The sequence below is a fragment of the Oncorhynchus mykiss genome, unplaced genomic scaffold (genome assembly GCF_013265735.2).
Source record: "Oncorhynchus mykiss isolate Arlee unplaced genomic scaffold, USDA_OmykA_1.1 un_scaffold_120, whole genome shotgun sequence".
Taxonomy (NCBI): Eukaryota; Metazoa; Chordata; class Actinopteri; order Salmoniformes; family Salmonidae; genus Oncorhynchus; species Oncorhynchus mykiss.
In genome coordinates, this window is record NW_023493661.1 from 1,051,519 (window position 1) to 1,067,611 (window position 16,093).

The 16,093-nt window shown below is 50.0% G+C and overlaps 1 protein-coding gene across 1 annotated transcript in view; it reads right to left on the reverse strand.

The window, feature by feature from the left end:
- Window positions 1–16,093, reverse strand: part of LOC110512493 (E3 ubiquitin-protein ligase RBBP6) — a 75,929-nt gene that overhangs the window by 1,707 nt on the left and 58,129 nt on the right. Inside the window, exons 16-20 of the mRNA XM_036972121.1 lie at window positions 14,720–14,839; window positions 10,316–12,604; window positions 3,920–4,058; window positions 983–1,741; window positions 148–895 (exon numbers count right to left, since the gene is read on the reverse strand). Coding sequence (XP_036828016.1) covers window positions 148–895; window positions 983–1,741; window positions 3,920–4,058; window positions 10,316–12,604; window positions 14,720–14,839 — 4,055 coding nt within the window. The remainder of the gene's footprint in view (window positions 1–147; window positions 896–982; window positions 1,742–3,919; window positions 4,059–10,315; window positions 12,605–14,719; window positions 14,840–16,093) is intronic.

The following is a 16,093-nucleotide window of genomic DNA, read 5'->3' on the forward strand; positions in this document are numbered from 1 at the left end:
TCTCTCTCTCCTTCTCCCTATCGACCCCTCTCTCTCTCTCCTTCTCCCTATCGACCCCTCTCTCTCTCTCCTTCTCCCTATCGACCCCTCTCTCTCTCTCCTTCTCCCTATCGACCCCTCTCTCTCTCTCCTTCTCCCTATCGACCCCTCTCTCTCTCTCCTTCTCCCTATCGACCTCTTTATCTCCCTCCTCATCTCTCTCCTTCTCCATCTTCTCCCTCATCTTTTGCATCTGCCTCTCTCTCTCTTTCTTTCTCTCTCTCTCTCTGACAGCTCGGGGCACCCCTGCCCTGTTGTCAGTCCTGGGGGGCTGTAGGAGTGAGGCTGGGTGTTGGTGGGGCTTTCCACCACTCATCTCCTTCTCTAGGTTTCCTAGGCTGGCCTGTTGGCTCTGTCTCCCCGCTGAGGAGCGCTCCACTCTGGGCTCTTCTCCCTCAGCCTTCCCCCTCCCGGGCTGGTTCTCCACGGTGATGGAGACCTGAGGAGAGGGGTATCTGTCCTGCGTCGTGTCCCTGCCAGGGCTGCTTTCGCTAGGTCCGGTGGGCTCAGAGCTTCCCTGAGATCTCTGGGTGCTGGAGGAGGAGGGGTCCGATGGAGGTGGGGCTCTCTTGGAGACGGGAGAGGCACTGCCTAGCTCTCTGTGGTCTTTGTGTTTGGGTTCGAGGCGGTCTCTGTGTTCTCTGGTGGTCTCCTGGTCGTCTAGTGGTCTACGGTCAGTAGAGTTGGTGTTACGGTCAACGGTGGAGGAGTTCTGGTCGTTGTGGTCTTTATGTTTGTGGTCTCTGTGCTCCCTGGCTCTGGGGTCAGAGGTCGCTTTGTGGTCCCTGGAAGAAGAAAAAGGTTTACGATCTCGTGAGTAAGAGTGTGAGGAGGAAGAGGAGCTCTTTTCGCTGCTGTGGTCGCTCCCTCTCTCCCCAGTCCTCTCTCCTCCTCTCTCTATTCTCTCTCGCTCCGGCCGCTGAGAGGAGCTCTTCTCACTGATGTGGTCGCTCCCTCTCTCCCCAGTCCTCTCTCCTCCTCTCTCTCTTCTCTCTCGCTCCGGCCGCTGAGAGGAGCTCTTCTCACTGATATGGTCGCTCCCTCTCTCCACAGTCCTCTCTCCTCCTCTCTCTCTTCTCTCTCGCTCCGGCCGCTGAGAGGAGCTCTTCTCACTGACGTGGTCGATCCCTCTTTCCCCAGTCCTCTCTCCTTCTCTCTCTCTCCTCTCCGGCCGCTGAGAGGAGCTCTTCTCACTGACGTGGTCGATCCCTCTCTCCCCAGTCCTCTCTCCTCCTCTCTCTCTCCTCTCCGGCCGCTGAGAGGAAGAGGGAATCTTTCTCGGTCTGTCCATATCTTTGTCAGAAGCACGGCTGTGTTCCCTCTCTCTTTCTCTCTCTTTCGCCCGCTCTCTGTCCCGTTCGTTATCTCTTTCCCTCTCCTGCTCCTTTTCCTTTAACTGATCTCTCTTTCTCTCCGTCTCTCCGTCTTTCTCAGAAGGGATGGGGTCTCCGGAGTGTTTTCCACCCTGCAGGCCGTCTTCTCTGTCTCTGCCACTAGAGGGGGACATAGTTCTCTCTGGCTTGGGAAAGGTACAGTCCCTCTCTTTCCTTCGCCCTGCCTCCGTCTCCGTCGTCACGGTGATGTGGGGTCCAGGGGGGAAAGGGAGGGAGGGGGTGAGCAAGGGGCGGAGTTGAACCCTGACCCCTCCTCCTTCCTCTTCCTCTGATTCGTAGTCCTCCTTCTCCCACTTGGAGCGAGGGACCTGGACGAGGAGAGAAGAGAACACGTCTTCATTGATTCAGGGTGTGTAGAGCTGTGTCTCCTGTATGAGTACTATCTAGTCTAACAGGTGTAGAGCTGTGTGTCTCCTGTATGAGTACTATCTAGTCTAACAGGTGTAGGTAGAGCTGTGTGTCTCCTGTATGAGTACTATCTAGTCTAACAGGTGTAGAGCTGTGTGTCTCCTGTATGAGTACTATCTAGTCTAACAGGTGTAAAGCTGTGTGTCTCCTGTATGAGTACTATCTAGTCTAACAGGTGTAAAGCTGTGTGTCTCCTGTATGAGTACTATCTAGTCTAACAGGTGTAGGTAGAGCTGTGTGTCTCCTGTATGAGTACTATCTAGTCTAACAGGTGTAGGTAGAGCTGTGTGTCTCCTGTATGAGTACTATCTAGTCTAACAGGTGTAGGTAGAGCTGTGTGTCTCCTGTATGAGTACTATCTAGTCTAACAGGTGTAGGTAGAGCTGTGTGTCTCCTGTATGAGTACTATCTAGTCTAACAGGTGTAGAGCTGTGTGTCTCCTGTATGAGTACTATCTAGTCTAACAGGTGTAGGTAGAGCTGTGTGTCTCCTGTATGAGTACTATCTAGTCTAACAGGTGTAGAACTGTGTGTCTCCTGTATGAGTACTATCTAGTCTAACAGGTGTAGGTAGAGCTGTGTGTCTCCTGTATGAGTACTATCTAGTCTAACAGGTATAGAACTGTGTGTCTCCTGTATGAGTACTATCTAGTCTAACAGGTGTAGGTAGAGCTGTGTGTCTCCTGTATGAGTACTATCTAGTCTAACAGGTGTAGAACTGTGTCTCCTGTATGAGTACTATCTAGTCTAACAGGTGTAGAGCTGTGTGTCTCCTGTATGAGTACTATCTAGTCTAACAGGTGTAGAGCTGTGTGTCTCCTGTATGAGTACTATCTAGTCTAACAGGTGTAGAGCTGTGTGTCTCCTGTATGAGTACTATCTAGTGTAACAGGTGTAGAGCTGTGTGTCTCTGACCTGTATGAGTACTATCTAGTCTAACAGGTGTAGAGCTGTGTGAGTACTATCTAGTCTAACAGATGTAGAGCTGTGTGAGTACTATCTAGTCTAACAGGTGTAGAGCTGTGTGTCTCCTGTATGAGTAATATCTAGTCTAACAGCTGTAGAGCTGTGTGTCTCCTGTATGAGTACTGTCTAGTCTAACAGGTGTAAAGCTGTGTGTCTCCTGTATGAGTACTATCTAGTCTAACAGGTGTAGAGCTGTGTGTCTCCTGTATGAGTACTATCTAGTCTAACAGGTATAGAGCTGTGTGTCTCCTGTATGAGTACTATCTAGTCTAACAGGTGTAGAGCTGTGTGTCTCCTGTATGAGTACTATCTAGTCTAACAGGTATAGAGCTGTGTGTCTCTGACCTGTATGAGTACTATCTAGTCTAACAGGTGTAGAGCTGTGTGTCTCTGACCTGTATGAGTACTATCTAGTCTAACAGGTGTAGAGCTGTGTGTCTCCTGTATGAGTACTATCTAGTCTAAAAGGTGTAGAACTGTGTGTCTCCTGTATGAGTACTATCTAGTCTAACAGGTGTAGAGCTGTGTGTCTCTGACCTGTATGAGTACTATCTAGTCTAACAGGTGTAGAGCTGTGTCTCCTGTATGAGTACTATCTAGTCTAACAGGAGTAGAGCTGTGTGTCTCTGACCTGTATGAGTACTATTTGTCTAACAGGTGTAGTGCTGTGTGTCTCTGACCTGTATGAGTACTATCTAGTCTAACAGGTGTAGAGCTGTGTGTCTCCTGGAAGAGTACTATCTAGTCTAACAGGTGTAGAGCTGTGTCTCTGACCTGTATGAGTACTATTTGTCTAACAGGTGTAGTGCTGTGTGTCTCTGACCTGTATGAGTACTATCTAGTCTAACAGGTGTAGAGCTGTGTGTCTCTGACCTGTATGAGTACTATCTAGTCTAACAGGTATAGAGCTGTGTGTCTCCTGTATGAGTACTATCTAGTCTAACAGGTGCAGAGCTGTGTCTCTGACCTGTATGAGTACAATCTAGTCTAACAGGTGTAGTGCTGTGTGTCTCTGACCTGTATGAGTACTATCTAGTCTAACAGGTGTAGAGCTGTGTGTCTCCTGTATGAGTACTATCTAGTCTAACAGGTGTAGAGCTGTGTGTCTCTGACCTGTATGAGTACTATGTGTCCGTCAGCAGGTGCCGAGCTGTCATTGGTGTATTCCTCCAGTGTTTTAACGACAGTCTTCCTCTGCTCTGCTCTGCCCTCTGATCCATCGCCACACACAGGACTACTGCCCCCTGGGGGACTGGTGGTGTAATACACAACAACACATAGTTAATATAGACACCTCCTCCTCCTCCTCCTCCTCCTCCTCACAGGACTACTGCCCCCTGGGGGACTGGTGATGTAATACACAACAACACATAGTTAATATAGACACCTCCTCCTCCTCCTCCTCCTCCTCACAGGACTACTGCCCCCTGGGGGACTGGTGGTGTAATACACAACAACACATAGTTAATATAGACACCTCCTCCTCCTCCTCCTCCTCACAGGACTACTGCCCCCTGGGGGACTGGTGATGTAATACACAACAACACATAGTTAATATAGACACCTCCTCCTCCTCCTCCTCCTCCTCCTCACAGGACTACTGCCCCCTGGGGGACTGGTGATGTAATACACAACAACACATAGTTAATATAGACACCTCCTCCTCCTCCTCCTCCTCCTCACAGGACTACTGCCCCCTGGGGGACTGGTGGTGTAATACACAACAACACATAGTTAATATAGACACCTCCTCCTCCTCCTCCTCCTCCTCCTCCTCCTCCTCACAGGACTACTGCCCCCTGGGGGACTGGTGGTGTAATACACAACACATAGTTAATATAGACACCTCCTCCTCCTCCTCCTCCTCCTCACAGGACTACTGCCCCCTGGGGGACTGGTGGTGTAATACACAACAACACATAGTTAATATAGACACCTCCTCCTCCTCCTCCTCCTCCTCCTCCTCCTCCTCCTCCTCCTCACAGGACTACTGCCCCCTGGGGGACTGGTGATTTAATACACAACAACACATAGTTAATATAGACACCTCCTCCTCCTCCTCCTCCTCACAGGACTACTGCCCCCTGGGGGACTGGTGGTGTAATACACAACAACACATAGTTAATATAGACACCTCCTCCTCCTCCTCCTCCTCCTCCTCCTCCACACAGGACTACTGCCCCCTGGGGGACTGGTGATGTAATACACAACAACACATAGTTAATATAGACACCTCCTCCTCCTCCTCCTCCTCCTCCTCCTCACAGGACTACTGCCCCCTGGGGGACTGGTGGTGTAATACACAACAACACATAGTTAATATAGACACCTCCTCCTCCTCCTCCTCCTCCTCCTCACAGGACTACTGCCCCCTGGGGGACTGGTGGTGTAACACACAACAACACATAGTTAATATAGACACCTCCTCCTCCTCCTCCTCCTCCTCCTCCTCACAGGACTACTGCCCCCTGGGGGACTGGTGATGTAATACACAACAACACATAGTTAATATAGACACCTCCTCCTCCTCCTCCTCCTCCTCCTCACAGGACTACTGCCCCCTGGGGGACTGGTGGTGTAATACACAACAACACATAGTTAATATAGACACCTCCTCCTCCTCCTCCTCCTCCTCACAGGACTACTGCCCCCTGGGGGACTGGTGGTGTAATACACAACAACACATAGTTAATATAGACACCTCCTCCTCCTCCTCCTCCTCCTCCTCCTCCTCCTCCTCCTCCTCACAGGACTACTGCCCCCTGGGGGACTGGTGGTGTAATACACAACAACACATAGTTAATATAGACACCACCACCTCCTCCTCCTCCTCCTCCTCCTCCTCCTCCTCCTCACAGGACTACTGCCCCCTGGGGGACTGGTGATGTAATACACAACAACACATAGTTAATATAGACACCTCCTCCTCCTCCTCCTCCTCCTCACAGGACTACTGCCCCCTGGGGGACTGGTGGTGTAATACACAACAACACATAGTTAATATAGACACCTCCTCCTCCTCCTCCTCCTCACAGGACTACTGCCCCCTGGGGGACTGGTGATGTAATACACAACAACACATAGTTAATATAGACACCTCCTCCTCCTCCTCCTCCTCCTCCTCACAGGACTACTGCCCCCTGGGGGACTGGTGATGTAATACACAACAACACATAGTTAATATAGACACCTCCTCCTCCTCCTCCTCCTCCTCACAGGACTACTGCCCCCTGGGGGACTGGTGGTGTAATACACAACAACACATAGTTAATATAGACACCTCCTCCTCCTCCTCCTCCTCCTCCTCCTCCTCCTCACAGGACTACTGCCCCCTGGGGGACTGGTGGTGTAATACACAACACATAGTTAATATAGACACCTCCTCCTCCTCCTCCTCCTCCTCACAGGACTACTGCCCCCTGGGGGACTGGTGGTGTAATACACAACAACACATAGTTAATATAGACACCTCCTCCTCCTCCTCCTCCTCCTCCTCCTCCTCCTCCTCCTCACAGGACTACTGCCCCCTGGGGGACTGGTGATTTAATACACAACAACACATAGTTAATATAGACACCTCCTCCTCCTCCTCCTCCTCACAGGACTACTGCCCCCTGGGGGACTGGTGGTGTAATACACAACAACACATAGTTAATATAGACACCTCCTCCTCCTCCTCCTCCTCCTCCTCCTCCACACAGGACTACTGCCCCCTGGGGGACTGGTGATGTAATACACAACAACACATAGTTAATATAGACACCTCCTCCTCCTCCTCCTCCTCCTCCTCCTCACAGGACTACTGCCCCCTGGGGGACTGGTGGTGTAATACACAACAACACATAGTTAATATAGACACCTCCTCCTCCTCCTCCTCCTCCTCCTCACAGGACTACTGCCCCCTGGGGGACTGGTGGTGTAACACACAACAACACATAGTTAATATAGACACCTCCTCCTCCTCCTCCTCCTCCTCCTCCTCACAGGACTACTGCCCCCTGGGGGACTGGTGATGTAATACACAACAACACATAGTTAATATAGACACCTCCTCCTCCTCCTCCTCCTCCTCCTCCTCCTCACAGGACTACTGCCCCCTGGGGGACTGGTGGTGTAATACACAACAACACATAGTTAATATAGACACCTCCTCCTCCTCCTCCTCCTCCTCACAGGACTACTGCCCCCTGGGGGACTGGTGGTGTAATACACAACAACACATAGTTAATATAGACACCTCCTCCTCCTCCTCCTCCTCCTCCTCCTCCTCCTCCTCCTCACAGGACTACTGCCCCCTGGGGGACTGGTGGTGTAATACACAACAACACATAGTTAATATAGACACCACCACCTCCTCCTCCTCCTCCTCCTCCTCCTCCTCCTCCTCACAGGACTACTGCCCCCTGGGGGACTGGTGGTGTAACACACAACAACACATAGTTAATATAGACACCTCCTCCTCCTCCTCCTCCTCCTCACAGGACTACTGCCCCCTGGGGGACTGGTGGTGTAATACACAACAACACATAGTTAATATAGACACCTCCTCCTCCTCCTCCTCCTCCTCCTCACAGGACTACTGCCCCCTGGGGGACTGGTGGTGTAATACACAACAACACATAGTTAATATAGACACCTCCTCCTCCTCCTCCTCCTCCTCCTCCTCACAGGACTACTGCCCCCTGGGGGACTGGTGGTGTAATACACAACAACACATAGTTAATATAGACACCTCCTCCTCCTCCTCCTCCTCACAGGACTACTGCCCCCTGGGGGACTGGTGGTGTAATACACAACAACACATAGTTAATAGAGACACCTCCTCCTCCTCCTCCTCCTCCTCACAGGACTACTGCCCCCTGGGGGACTGGTGGTGTAATACACAACAACACATAGTTAATATAGACACCTCCTCCTCCTCCTCCTCCTCCTCCTCCTCACAGGACTACTGCCCCCTGGGGGACTGGTGGTGTAATACACAACAACACATAGTTAATATAGACACCTCCTCCTCCTCCTCCTCCTCCTCCTCACAGGACTACTGCCCCCTGGGGGACTGGTGGTGTAATACACAACAACACATAGTTAATATAGACACCTCCTCCTCCTCACAGGACTACTGCCCCCTGGGGGACTGGTGGTGTAATACACAACAACACATAGTTAATATAGACACCTCCTCCTCCTCCTCCTCCTCCTCACAGGACTACTGCCCCCTGGGGGACTGGTGGTGTAATACACAACAACACATAGTTAATATAGACACCTCCTCCTCCTCCTCCTCCTCCTCCTCCTCACAGGACTACTGCCCCCTGGGGGACTGGTGGTGTAATACACAACAACACATAGTTAATATAGACACCTCCTCCTCCTCCTCCTCCTCCTCCTCCTCACAGGACTACTGCCCCCTGGGGGACTGGTGGTGTAATACACAACAACACATAGTTAATATAGACACCTCCTCCTCCTCCTCCTCCTCCTCCTCCTCACAGGACTACTGCCCCCTGGGGGACTGGTGGTGTAATACACAACAACACATAGTTAATATAGACACCTCCTCCTCCTCCTCCTCACAGGACTACTGCCCCCTGGGGGACTGGTGGTGTAATACACAACAACACATAGTTAATATAGACACCTCCTCCTCCTCCTCCTCCTCCTCCTCACAGGACTACTGCCCCCTGGGGGACTGGTGGTGTAATACACAACAACACATAGTTAATATAGACACCTCCTCCTCCTCCTCCTCCTCCTCCACACAGGACTACTGCCCCCTGGGGGACATGTGGTGTAATACACAACAACACATAGTTAATATAGACACCTCCTCCTCCTCCTCCTCCTCCTCCTCCTCCTCCTCCTCACAGGACTACTGCCCCCTGGGGGACTGGTGGTGTAATACACAACAACACATAGTTAATATAGACACCTCCTCCTCCTCCTCCTCACAGGACTACTGCCCCCTGGGGGACTGGTGGTGTAATACACAACAACACATAGTTAATATAGACACCTCCTCCTCCTCCTCCTCCTCCTCCTCCTCACAGGACTACTGCCCCCTGGGGGACTGGTGGTGTAATACACAACACATAGTTAATATAGACACCTCCTCCTCCTCCTCCTCCTCCTCCTCCTCACAGGACTACTGCCCCCTGGGGGACTGGTGGTGTAATACACAACAACACATAGTTAATATAGACACCTCCTCCTCCTCCTCCTCCTCCTCCTCACAGGACTACTGCCCCCTGGGGGACTGGTGGTGTAATACACAACAACACATAGTTAATATAGACACCTCCTCCTCCTCCTCCTCCTCCTCCTCACAGGACTACTGCCCCCTGGGGGACTGGTGGTGTAATACACAACAACACATAGTTAATATAGACACCTCCTCCTCCTCCTCCTCCTCCTCCTCCTCCTCACAGGACTACTGCCCCCTGGGGGACTGGTGGTGTAATACACAACACATAGTTAATATAGACACCTCCTCCTCCTCCTCCTCCTCACAGGACTACTGCCCCCTGGGGGACTGGTGATGTAATACACAACAACACATAGTTAATATAGACACCTCCTCCTCCTCCTCCTCCTCCTCCTCCTCACAGGACTACTGCCCCCTGGGGGACTGGTGGTGTAATACACAACAACACATAGTTAATATAGACACCTCCTCCTCCTCCTCCTCCTCACAGGACTACTGCCCCCTGGGGGACTGGTGGTGTAATACACAACAACACATAGTTAATATAGACACCTCCTCCTCCTCCTCCTCCTCCTCCTCACAGGACTACTGCCCCCTGGGGGACTGGTGGTGTAATACACAACAACACATAGTTAATATAGACACCTCCTCCTCCTCCTCCTCACAGGACTACTGCCCCCTGGGGGACTGGTGGTGTAATACACAACAACACATAGTTAATATAGACACCTCCTCCTCCTCCTCCTCCTCCTCCTCACAGGACTACTGCCCCCTGGGGGACTGGTGATGTAATACACAACAACACATAGTTAATATAGACACCTCCTCCTCCTCCTCCTCCTCCTCCTCCTCACAGGACTACTGCCCCCTGGGGGACTGGTGGTGTAATACACAACAACACATAGTTAATAGAGACACCTCCCCCTCCTCCTCCTCACAGGACTACTGCCCCCTGGGGGACTGGTGGTGTAATACACAACAACACATAGTTAATAGAGACACCTCCTCCTCCTCCTCCTCCTCCTCCTCCTCCTCACAGGACTACTGCCCCCTGGGGGACTGGTGGTGTAATACACAACAACACATAGTTAATATAGACACCTCCTCCTCCTCCTCCTCCTCCTCCTCACAGGACTACTGCCCCCTGGGGGATTGGGTAGGACTGTATCATGTGTTATGACTTGACATTGACCCTGTTATCCCAGAGAGACTTCCTGTTATCCCAGAGAGACTTCCTGTCAACCCACTCAGGTAGAAACTCGTTACTACTATAGGAAATAATCAGTTTTCCACACAGCCGGTCTCACCTGGTGTAGTCCACGGTGGTTCCCGGACCATCGGACACTAGGACCTTACGGTTCCTCTTGGCTTTGCTCCTCTCCACGCTTCCCTTTATATAGCTGCTCTGATTGGCTGCCTCTGTTCCGGCCACGCCCGCAAGCTTGCCGGCCCTCCTCCCTTCTTCTCTGTTGGTCTTAATCTTCCTCTGAGGTTCTCCTCCTTTCGTCCCGCTCTCCATCGGAGGCCTTACGGAAGCCCTCTCCCTCTCCTCCTCGACGTCACGTTTGAGGTTGCAGGGTTTTACGGTCTCGGTGAGCTCCACTCCGGGTGATTTGATTCGGGGCACCTCCATCTCCTTATCAGACATACTCCTCTCCTCCTTTCTCGTCTTCCTCTTCTCCTCCTCCTCCTTCCTCCTCCTCCTCTTCTCAGACTTGGTGTCTGGAGCTTTGCCAGGGTCTCTCTCCTGTTCTCTACCCACCCTGATGTCAGCCTCTCTCCTGGGCTTGTCCTCTCTCCCTGAGCCCCTGTCCTGCCGAAACCCTGGATCTCTCTTCCCTCTCTGCTCCTCCTTGGCTGGTCTGGAATGGTCCAGGTCGGATCTGAACGGTTTAAACTGATCCGGGTCGGTTCTAACCGGTTTAAACTGGTCTGGGTCGGTTCTGACAGGTTTAAACTGGTTTGGGTCAGTTCTGACAGGTTTAAACTGGTCTGGGTCGGTTCTGACAGGTTTAAACTGGTCTGGGTCGGTTCTAACCGGTTTGAATGGGTCTGGGTTGATTCTGATTATGTCTAGCTGGTCTGCGTGGGGTTTAGGAGGAGGTAGTTTGGGAGCTGATGCTAGGGGTGCAGGGTGTTGGAGTTCCATCTCTCTCTGGGGGGAGGTGCAAGAGTCTGGTTGAAAGGGAATAGATTCATCTTTGACCCGTTTGGCTGACGGTTCTGTTAGAGAAGTCTTCTGGTAGGCTAAACCGTCTGTACCGGTCTGATCCCGGGCTGTACCGGTCTGATCCCGGTCTGTCTCTCTAACGGTCTTCCAGCTCTTGGACGATGAGTCTTTCCTCGCTACGCTGGAGTCCGGTCCGCGTTTATAAACTCTGTCACTCTTTCTCCTCACTTCCTCCTCCTTACTGTCCCTGGTCCACCTATCAGCTTTGTCCGGGACTGAGTCTGAGGCGTCGCTGTCTATTGGCTCGTCCCGTACTGGGGTGGAGTCGTCATGGCTTGACGAACCAACGGGAGTACTCCCGGTTCTCTTCTTCTTCTTCTCCTCCTTCTCTTCTTTCCGAGCGTCGTCCGTAGAGTCAGAAGCACTGAAGGACTCCCCTCCCCCATGCTCAGTCTTCCTCTTCTTCCTCTTCCTGTGCTTCTGCTCTTTCAGGTCGGAGGTCACAGGGACCGCGGGAGAGGCGACGCTCGACGACGGATCTCTGTCACCCTTTGCGACCTTCAGTGGCGTCTGATGATCCTGATTGGCTGACCGGGACAGCGGCAGAGTTCCAAACTGCTCAGCACACTTCTCCTGGTAAGTCATTGGCTGGTTCCTGCCCCTGGGGGAGGGGTGTGAGGGGGGAGGGGGAAAGCCCTCACCTCGCCTCCTCCCTCGACTGAAGGGGGAGGATCCACGGTCCAGGCGGTGTCGGGGGGAGGGGTAGAAGTCAGAGGGTGGAGGAGGGTTGTAGGGGTCTCTGTCTCGTCCGGCTGGGGGTGCCACAGGGGCGGGGGCGAAACCAAGGGGGGGTCGGCCCCTGTAGGCGGGGGGGTTATTGGGAGGAGGGTTGTGGGAGTTGTAGTTTTTGAAGTATTTCTCATACCATTCTCTGTACTCCTTCTCCCACTCCCGGTACCTCTCCCTCTCGTATGGGTCTTTGTGCTCTGGACCCCGTTCGTACACTGCCGGCTCCCAATCCCTCTCCCGGGTCCGGCCCGGGTACTTCCTCTCACCCTCCGGTGGCGCTCCAGCAGCGGCAGGCTTCCGGGAGCTTGGGGGTGGAGGAGTGTGGGTCCGGTACCCCCCTTGGCCAGGTGATCTAGAGCGCGACCGGTAACCTCGTCCCCGCCCTCTCCCCCGTCCCGCCCCTCCACCGTCCCTGAAAGGCGGCGGCGAGCGTGATCGGCGGTAGCCACGGGAACGGGAGCGGTAGCCGCGAGGTCGTCCGTGGCGGCGGGAGTACGGAGAGGAGCGGGAGTAAGACCTGGAACGGGATCTGGAACGGGATCTGGAACGGGATCTGGAACGACTGGAGGAACGGGAGTACGAACGAGAACGGGAACGGGATTTGGAGTAGGATGAGCTACTGTAGGACGACCTAGACCTGGAGACAGAGAGAGAGACAGAGACAGAGAGACAGAGAGAGAGAGAGAGAGAGAGAGAGAAAGAGAGAGAGAGAGAGAGACAGAGAGATGGGGGAGAGATTAAGTGTTAGTAGTATAGAATAGCATTATATGAGTAAAGAATACTATTTTGCAAGTATAGAATACTACTACGCAGGTTTAGAATACTATTATACGAGTATTGTAGGAGTATTGTATTACAGTTATTAGTACTATGTGAATATTGCATGGGTATTATACGAGTATTATACCTGGAGTAAGAGAGTCTCCTCTCCTTCTGTATTATATGAGTATTATACCTGGAATAAGAGTCTCCTCTCCTTCTGTATTATATGAGTATTATACCTGGAATAAGAGTCTCCTCTCCTTCTGTATTATACCTGGAATAAGAGAGTCTCCTCTCCTTCTGTATTATATGAGTATTATACCTGGAATAAGAGTCTCCTCTCCTTCTGTATTATATGAGTATTATACCTGGAATAAGAGAGTCTCCTCTCCTTCTGTATTATATGAGTATTATACCTGGAATAAGAGTCTCCTCTCCTTCTGTATCGTTCTGTATTATACCTGGAATAAGAGAGTCTCCTCTCCTTCTGTATTATATGAGTATTATACCTGGAATAAGAGTCTCCTCTCCTTCTGTATTATACCTGGAATAAGAGAGTCTCCTCTCCTTCTGTATTATATGAGTATTATACCTGGAATAAGAGAATCTCCTCTAATTCTGTATCGTTCTGTATTATACCTGGAATAAGAGTCTCCTCTCCTTCTGTATTATATGAGTATTATACCTGGAATAAGAGCGTTGTCTCTCCTTCTGGATCATTCTGTATTATACCTGGAATAAGAGAGTCTCCTGTCCTTCTGTATTATATGAGTATTATACCTGGAATAAGAGAGTCTCCTCTCCTGTATTATATGAGTATTATACCTGGAATAAGAGAGTCTCCTCTCCTTCTGTATTATGTGAGTATTATACCTGGAATAAGAGAGTCTCCTCTCCTTCTGTATCGTTCTGTATTATACCTGGAATAAGAGAGTCTCCTCTCCTTCTGTATTATTTGAGCATTATACATGGAATAAGAGGGTCTCCTCTCCTTCTGTATCGTTCTGTATTATACCTGGAATAAGAGAGTCTCCTCTCCTTCTGTATCGTTCTGTATTATACCTGGAATAAGAGAGTCTCCTCTCCTTCTGTATTATTTGAGTATTATACCTGGAATAAGAGGGTCTCCTCTCCTTCTGTATTATATGAGTATTATACCTGGAATAAGAGCGTTGTCTCTCCTTCTGTATCGTTCTGTATTATACCTGGAATAAGAGAGTCTCCTCTCCTTCTGTATTATTTGAGCATTATACCTGGAATAAGAGCGTTGTCTCTCCTTCTGTATTATATGAGTATTATACCTGGAATAAGATTCTCCTCTCCTTCTGTATTATATGAGTATTATACCTGGAATAAGAGTCTCCTCTCCTCCTGTATTATATGAGTATTATACCTGGAATAAGATTCTCCTCTCCTTCTGTATTATATGAGTATTATACCTGGAATAAGAGTCTCCTCTCCTCCTGTATTATATGAGTATTATACCTGGAATAAGAGATTATCCTCTCCTCCTGTATTATATGAGTATTATACCTGGAATAAGAGATTCTCCTCTCCTCCTGTATTATATGAGTATTATACCTGGAATAAGAGTCTCCTCTCCTGTATTATATGAGTATTATACCTGGAATAAGAGTCTCCTCTCCTGTATTATATGAGTATTATACCTGGAATAAGAGTCTCCTCTCCTGTATTATATGAGTATTATACCTGGAATAAGAGGGTCTCCTCTCCTTCTGTATTATATGAGTATTATACCTGGAATAAGAGAGTCTCCTCTCCTGTATTATATGAGTATTATACCTGGAATAAGAGTCTCCTCTCCTTCTGTATTATATGAGTATTATACCTGGAATAAGAGCGTCGTCTCTCCTTCTGGATCTTTCTGTACTCTACCTGGAATAAGAGCGTCTCCTCTCCTTCTGGATCTTTCTGTACTCTACCTGGAATAAGAGCGTCTCCTCTCCTTCTGGATCTTTCTGTACTCTACCTGGAATAAGAGCGTCTCCTCTCCTTCTGGATCTTTCTGTACTCCAGCAGCTCCTTGGCAAAGTCGTTGGTGAACTCATCCAGCTTGGACTTTTCCCGGTTACCGTAGCGACAGTCGGAGCTGGGGGACGACAGGAGGAGGAAGAGGAAGATATTTGGACAATGGTAGAAGTAAGACGAGAAAAGCAATACAGCAAAAAGTTAAACAAGGTTTTCCATCGTAGTTTAAATGATAAACTAAGAGGCGGATCGAAACAGACTTGGCCTGAGACTTTAGTTCAGTGGGCTAACAGTCAGAGCAGCACGCGGGCACGAGACCCAGTCGCTCACACAATACATATTAGCAGAGAAGAATGACATCACACACAGGTGTCAAAACTCAACTCCTCAGTCAGTCCATCAGAATGACAGTCAGAATGAGACAGCCCTGACCTGACAGATCAACTCCTCAGTCAGTCCATCAGAACGACAGTCAGAATAACAGTCAGTCCATCAGAACAACAGTCAGAATGAGACAGTCCTGACCTGACAGATCAGTCAGTCCATCAGAACATAGGAAGTCTACCTAGTCAACAGTCAGAATGACAGTCAGTCCATCAGAATGACAGTCAGTCCATCAGAACAACAGTCATAATGACAGTCAGTCCATCAGAACAGAGGAAGTCTACCTAGTCAACAGTCAGAATGACAGTCAGTCCATCAGAATGACAGTCAGTCCATCAGAACAACAGTCATAATGACAGTCAGTCCATCAGAATGACAGTCATTCTATCAGAACAACAGTTAGAATGACAGTCAGTCCGTCAGAACAACAGTCGGAATGACAGTCAGTTTATCAGAACAACAGTCAGAATGACAGTCTGTCCATCAGAACAACAGTCAGAATGACAGTCAGTCTATCAGAACAACAGTCAGTCCATCAGAACAACAGTCAGAATGATAGTCGGTCCATTAGACCAACAGTCTGAATGACAGTCAGTCCATCAGAACAACAGTCAGTTTATCAGAACAACAGTCAGACTGACAGTCAGTCCATCAGAACAACAGTCAAGATGACAGTCAGTCCATCAGAACAACAGTTAGAATGACAGTCAGTCCATCAGAACAACAGTCAGAACGACAGTCAGTCCATCAGAACAACAGTCAGTCTATCAGAACAACAGTCAGTCTATCAGAACAACAGTCAGTCTATCAGAACAACAGTCAGAATGACAGTCAGTCCATCAGAACAACAGTCAGTCTATCAGAACAACAGTCAGACTGACAGTCAGTCCATCAGAACAACAGTCAGAATGACAGTCAGTCCATCAGAACAACAGTCAGTCTATCAGAACAACAGTCAGTCTATCAGAACAACAGTCAGAATGACAGTCTG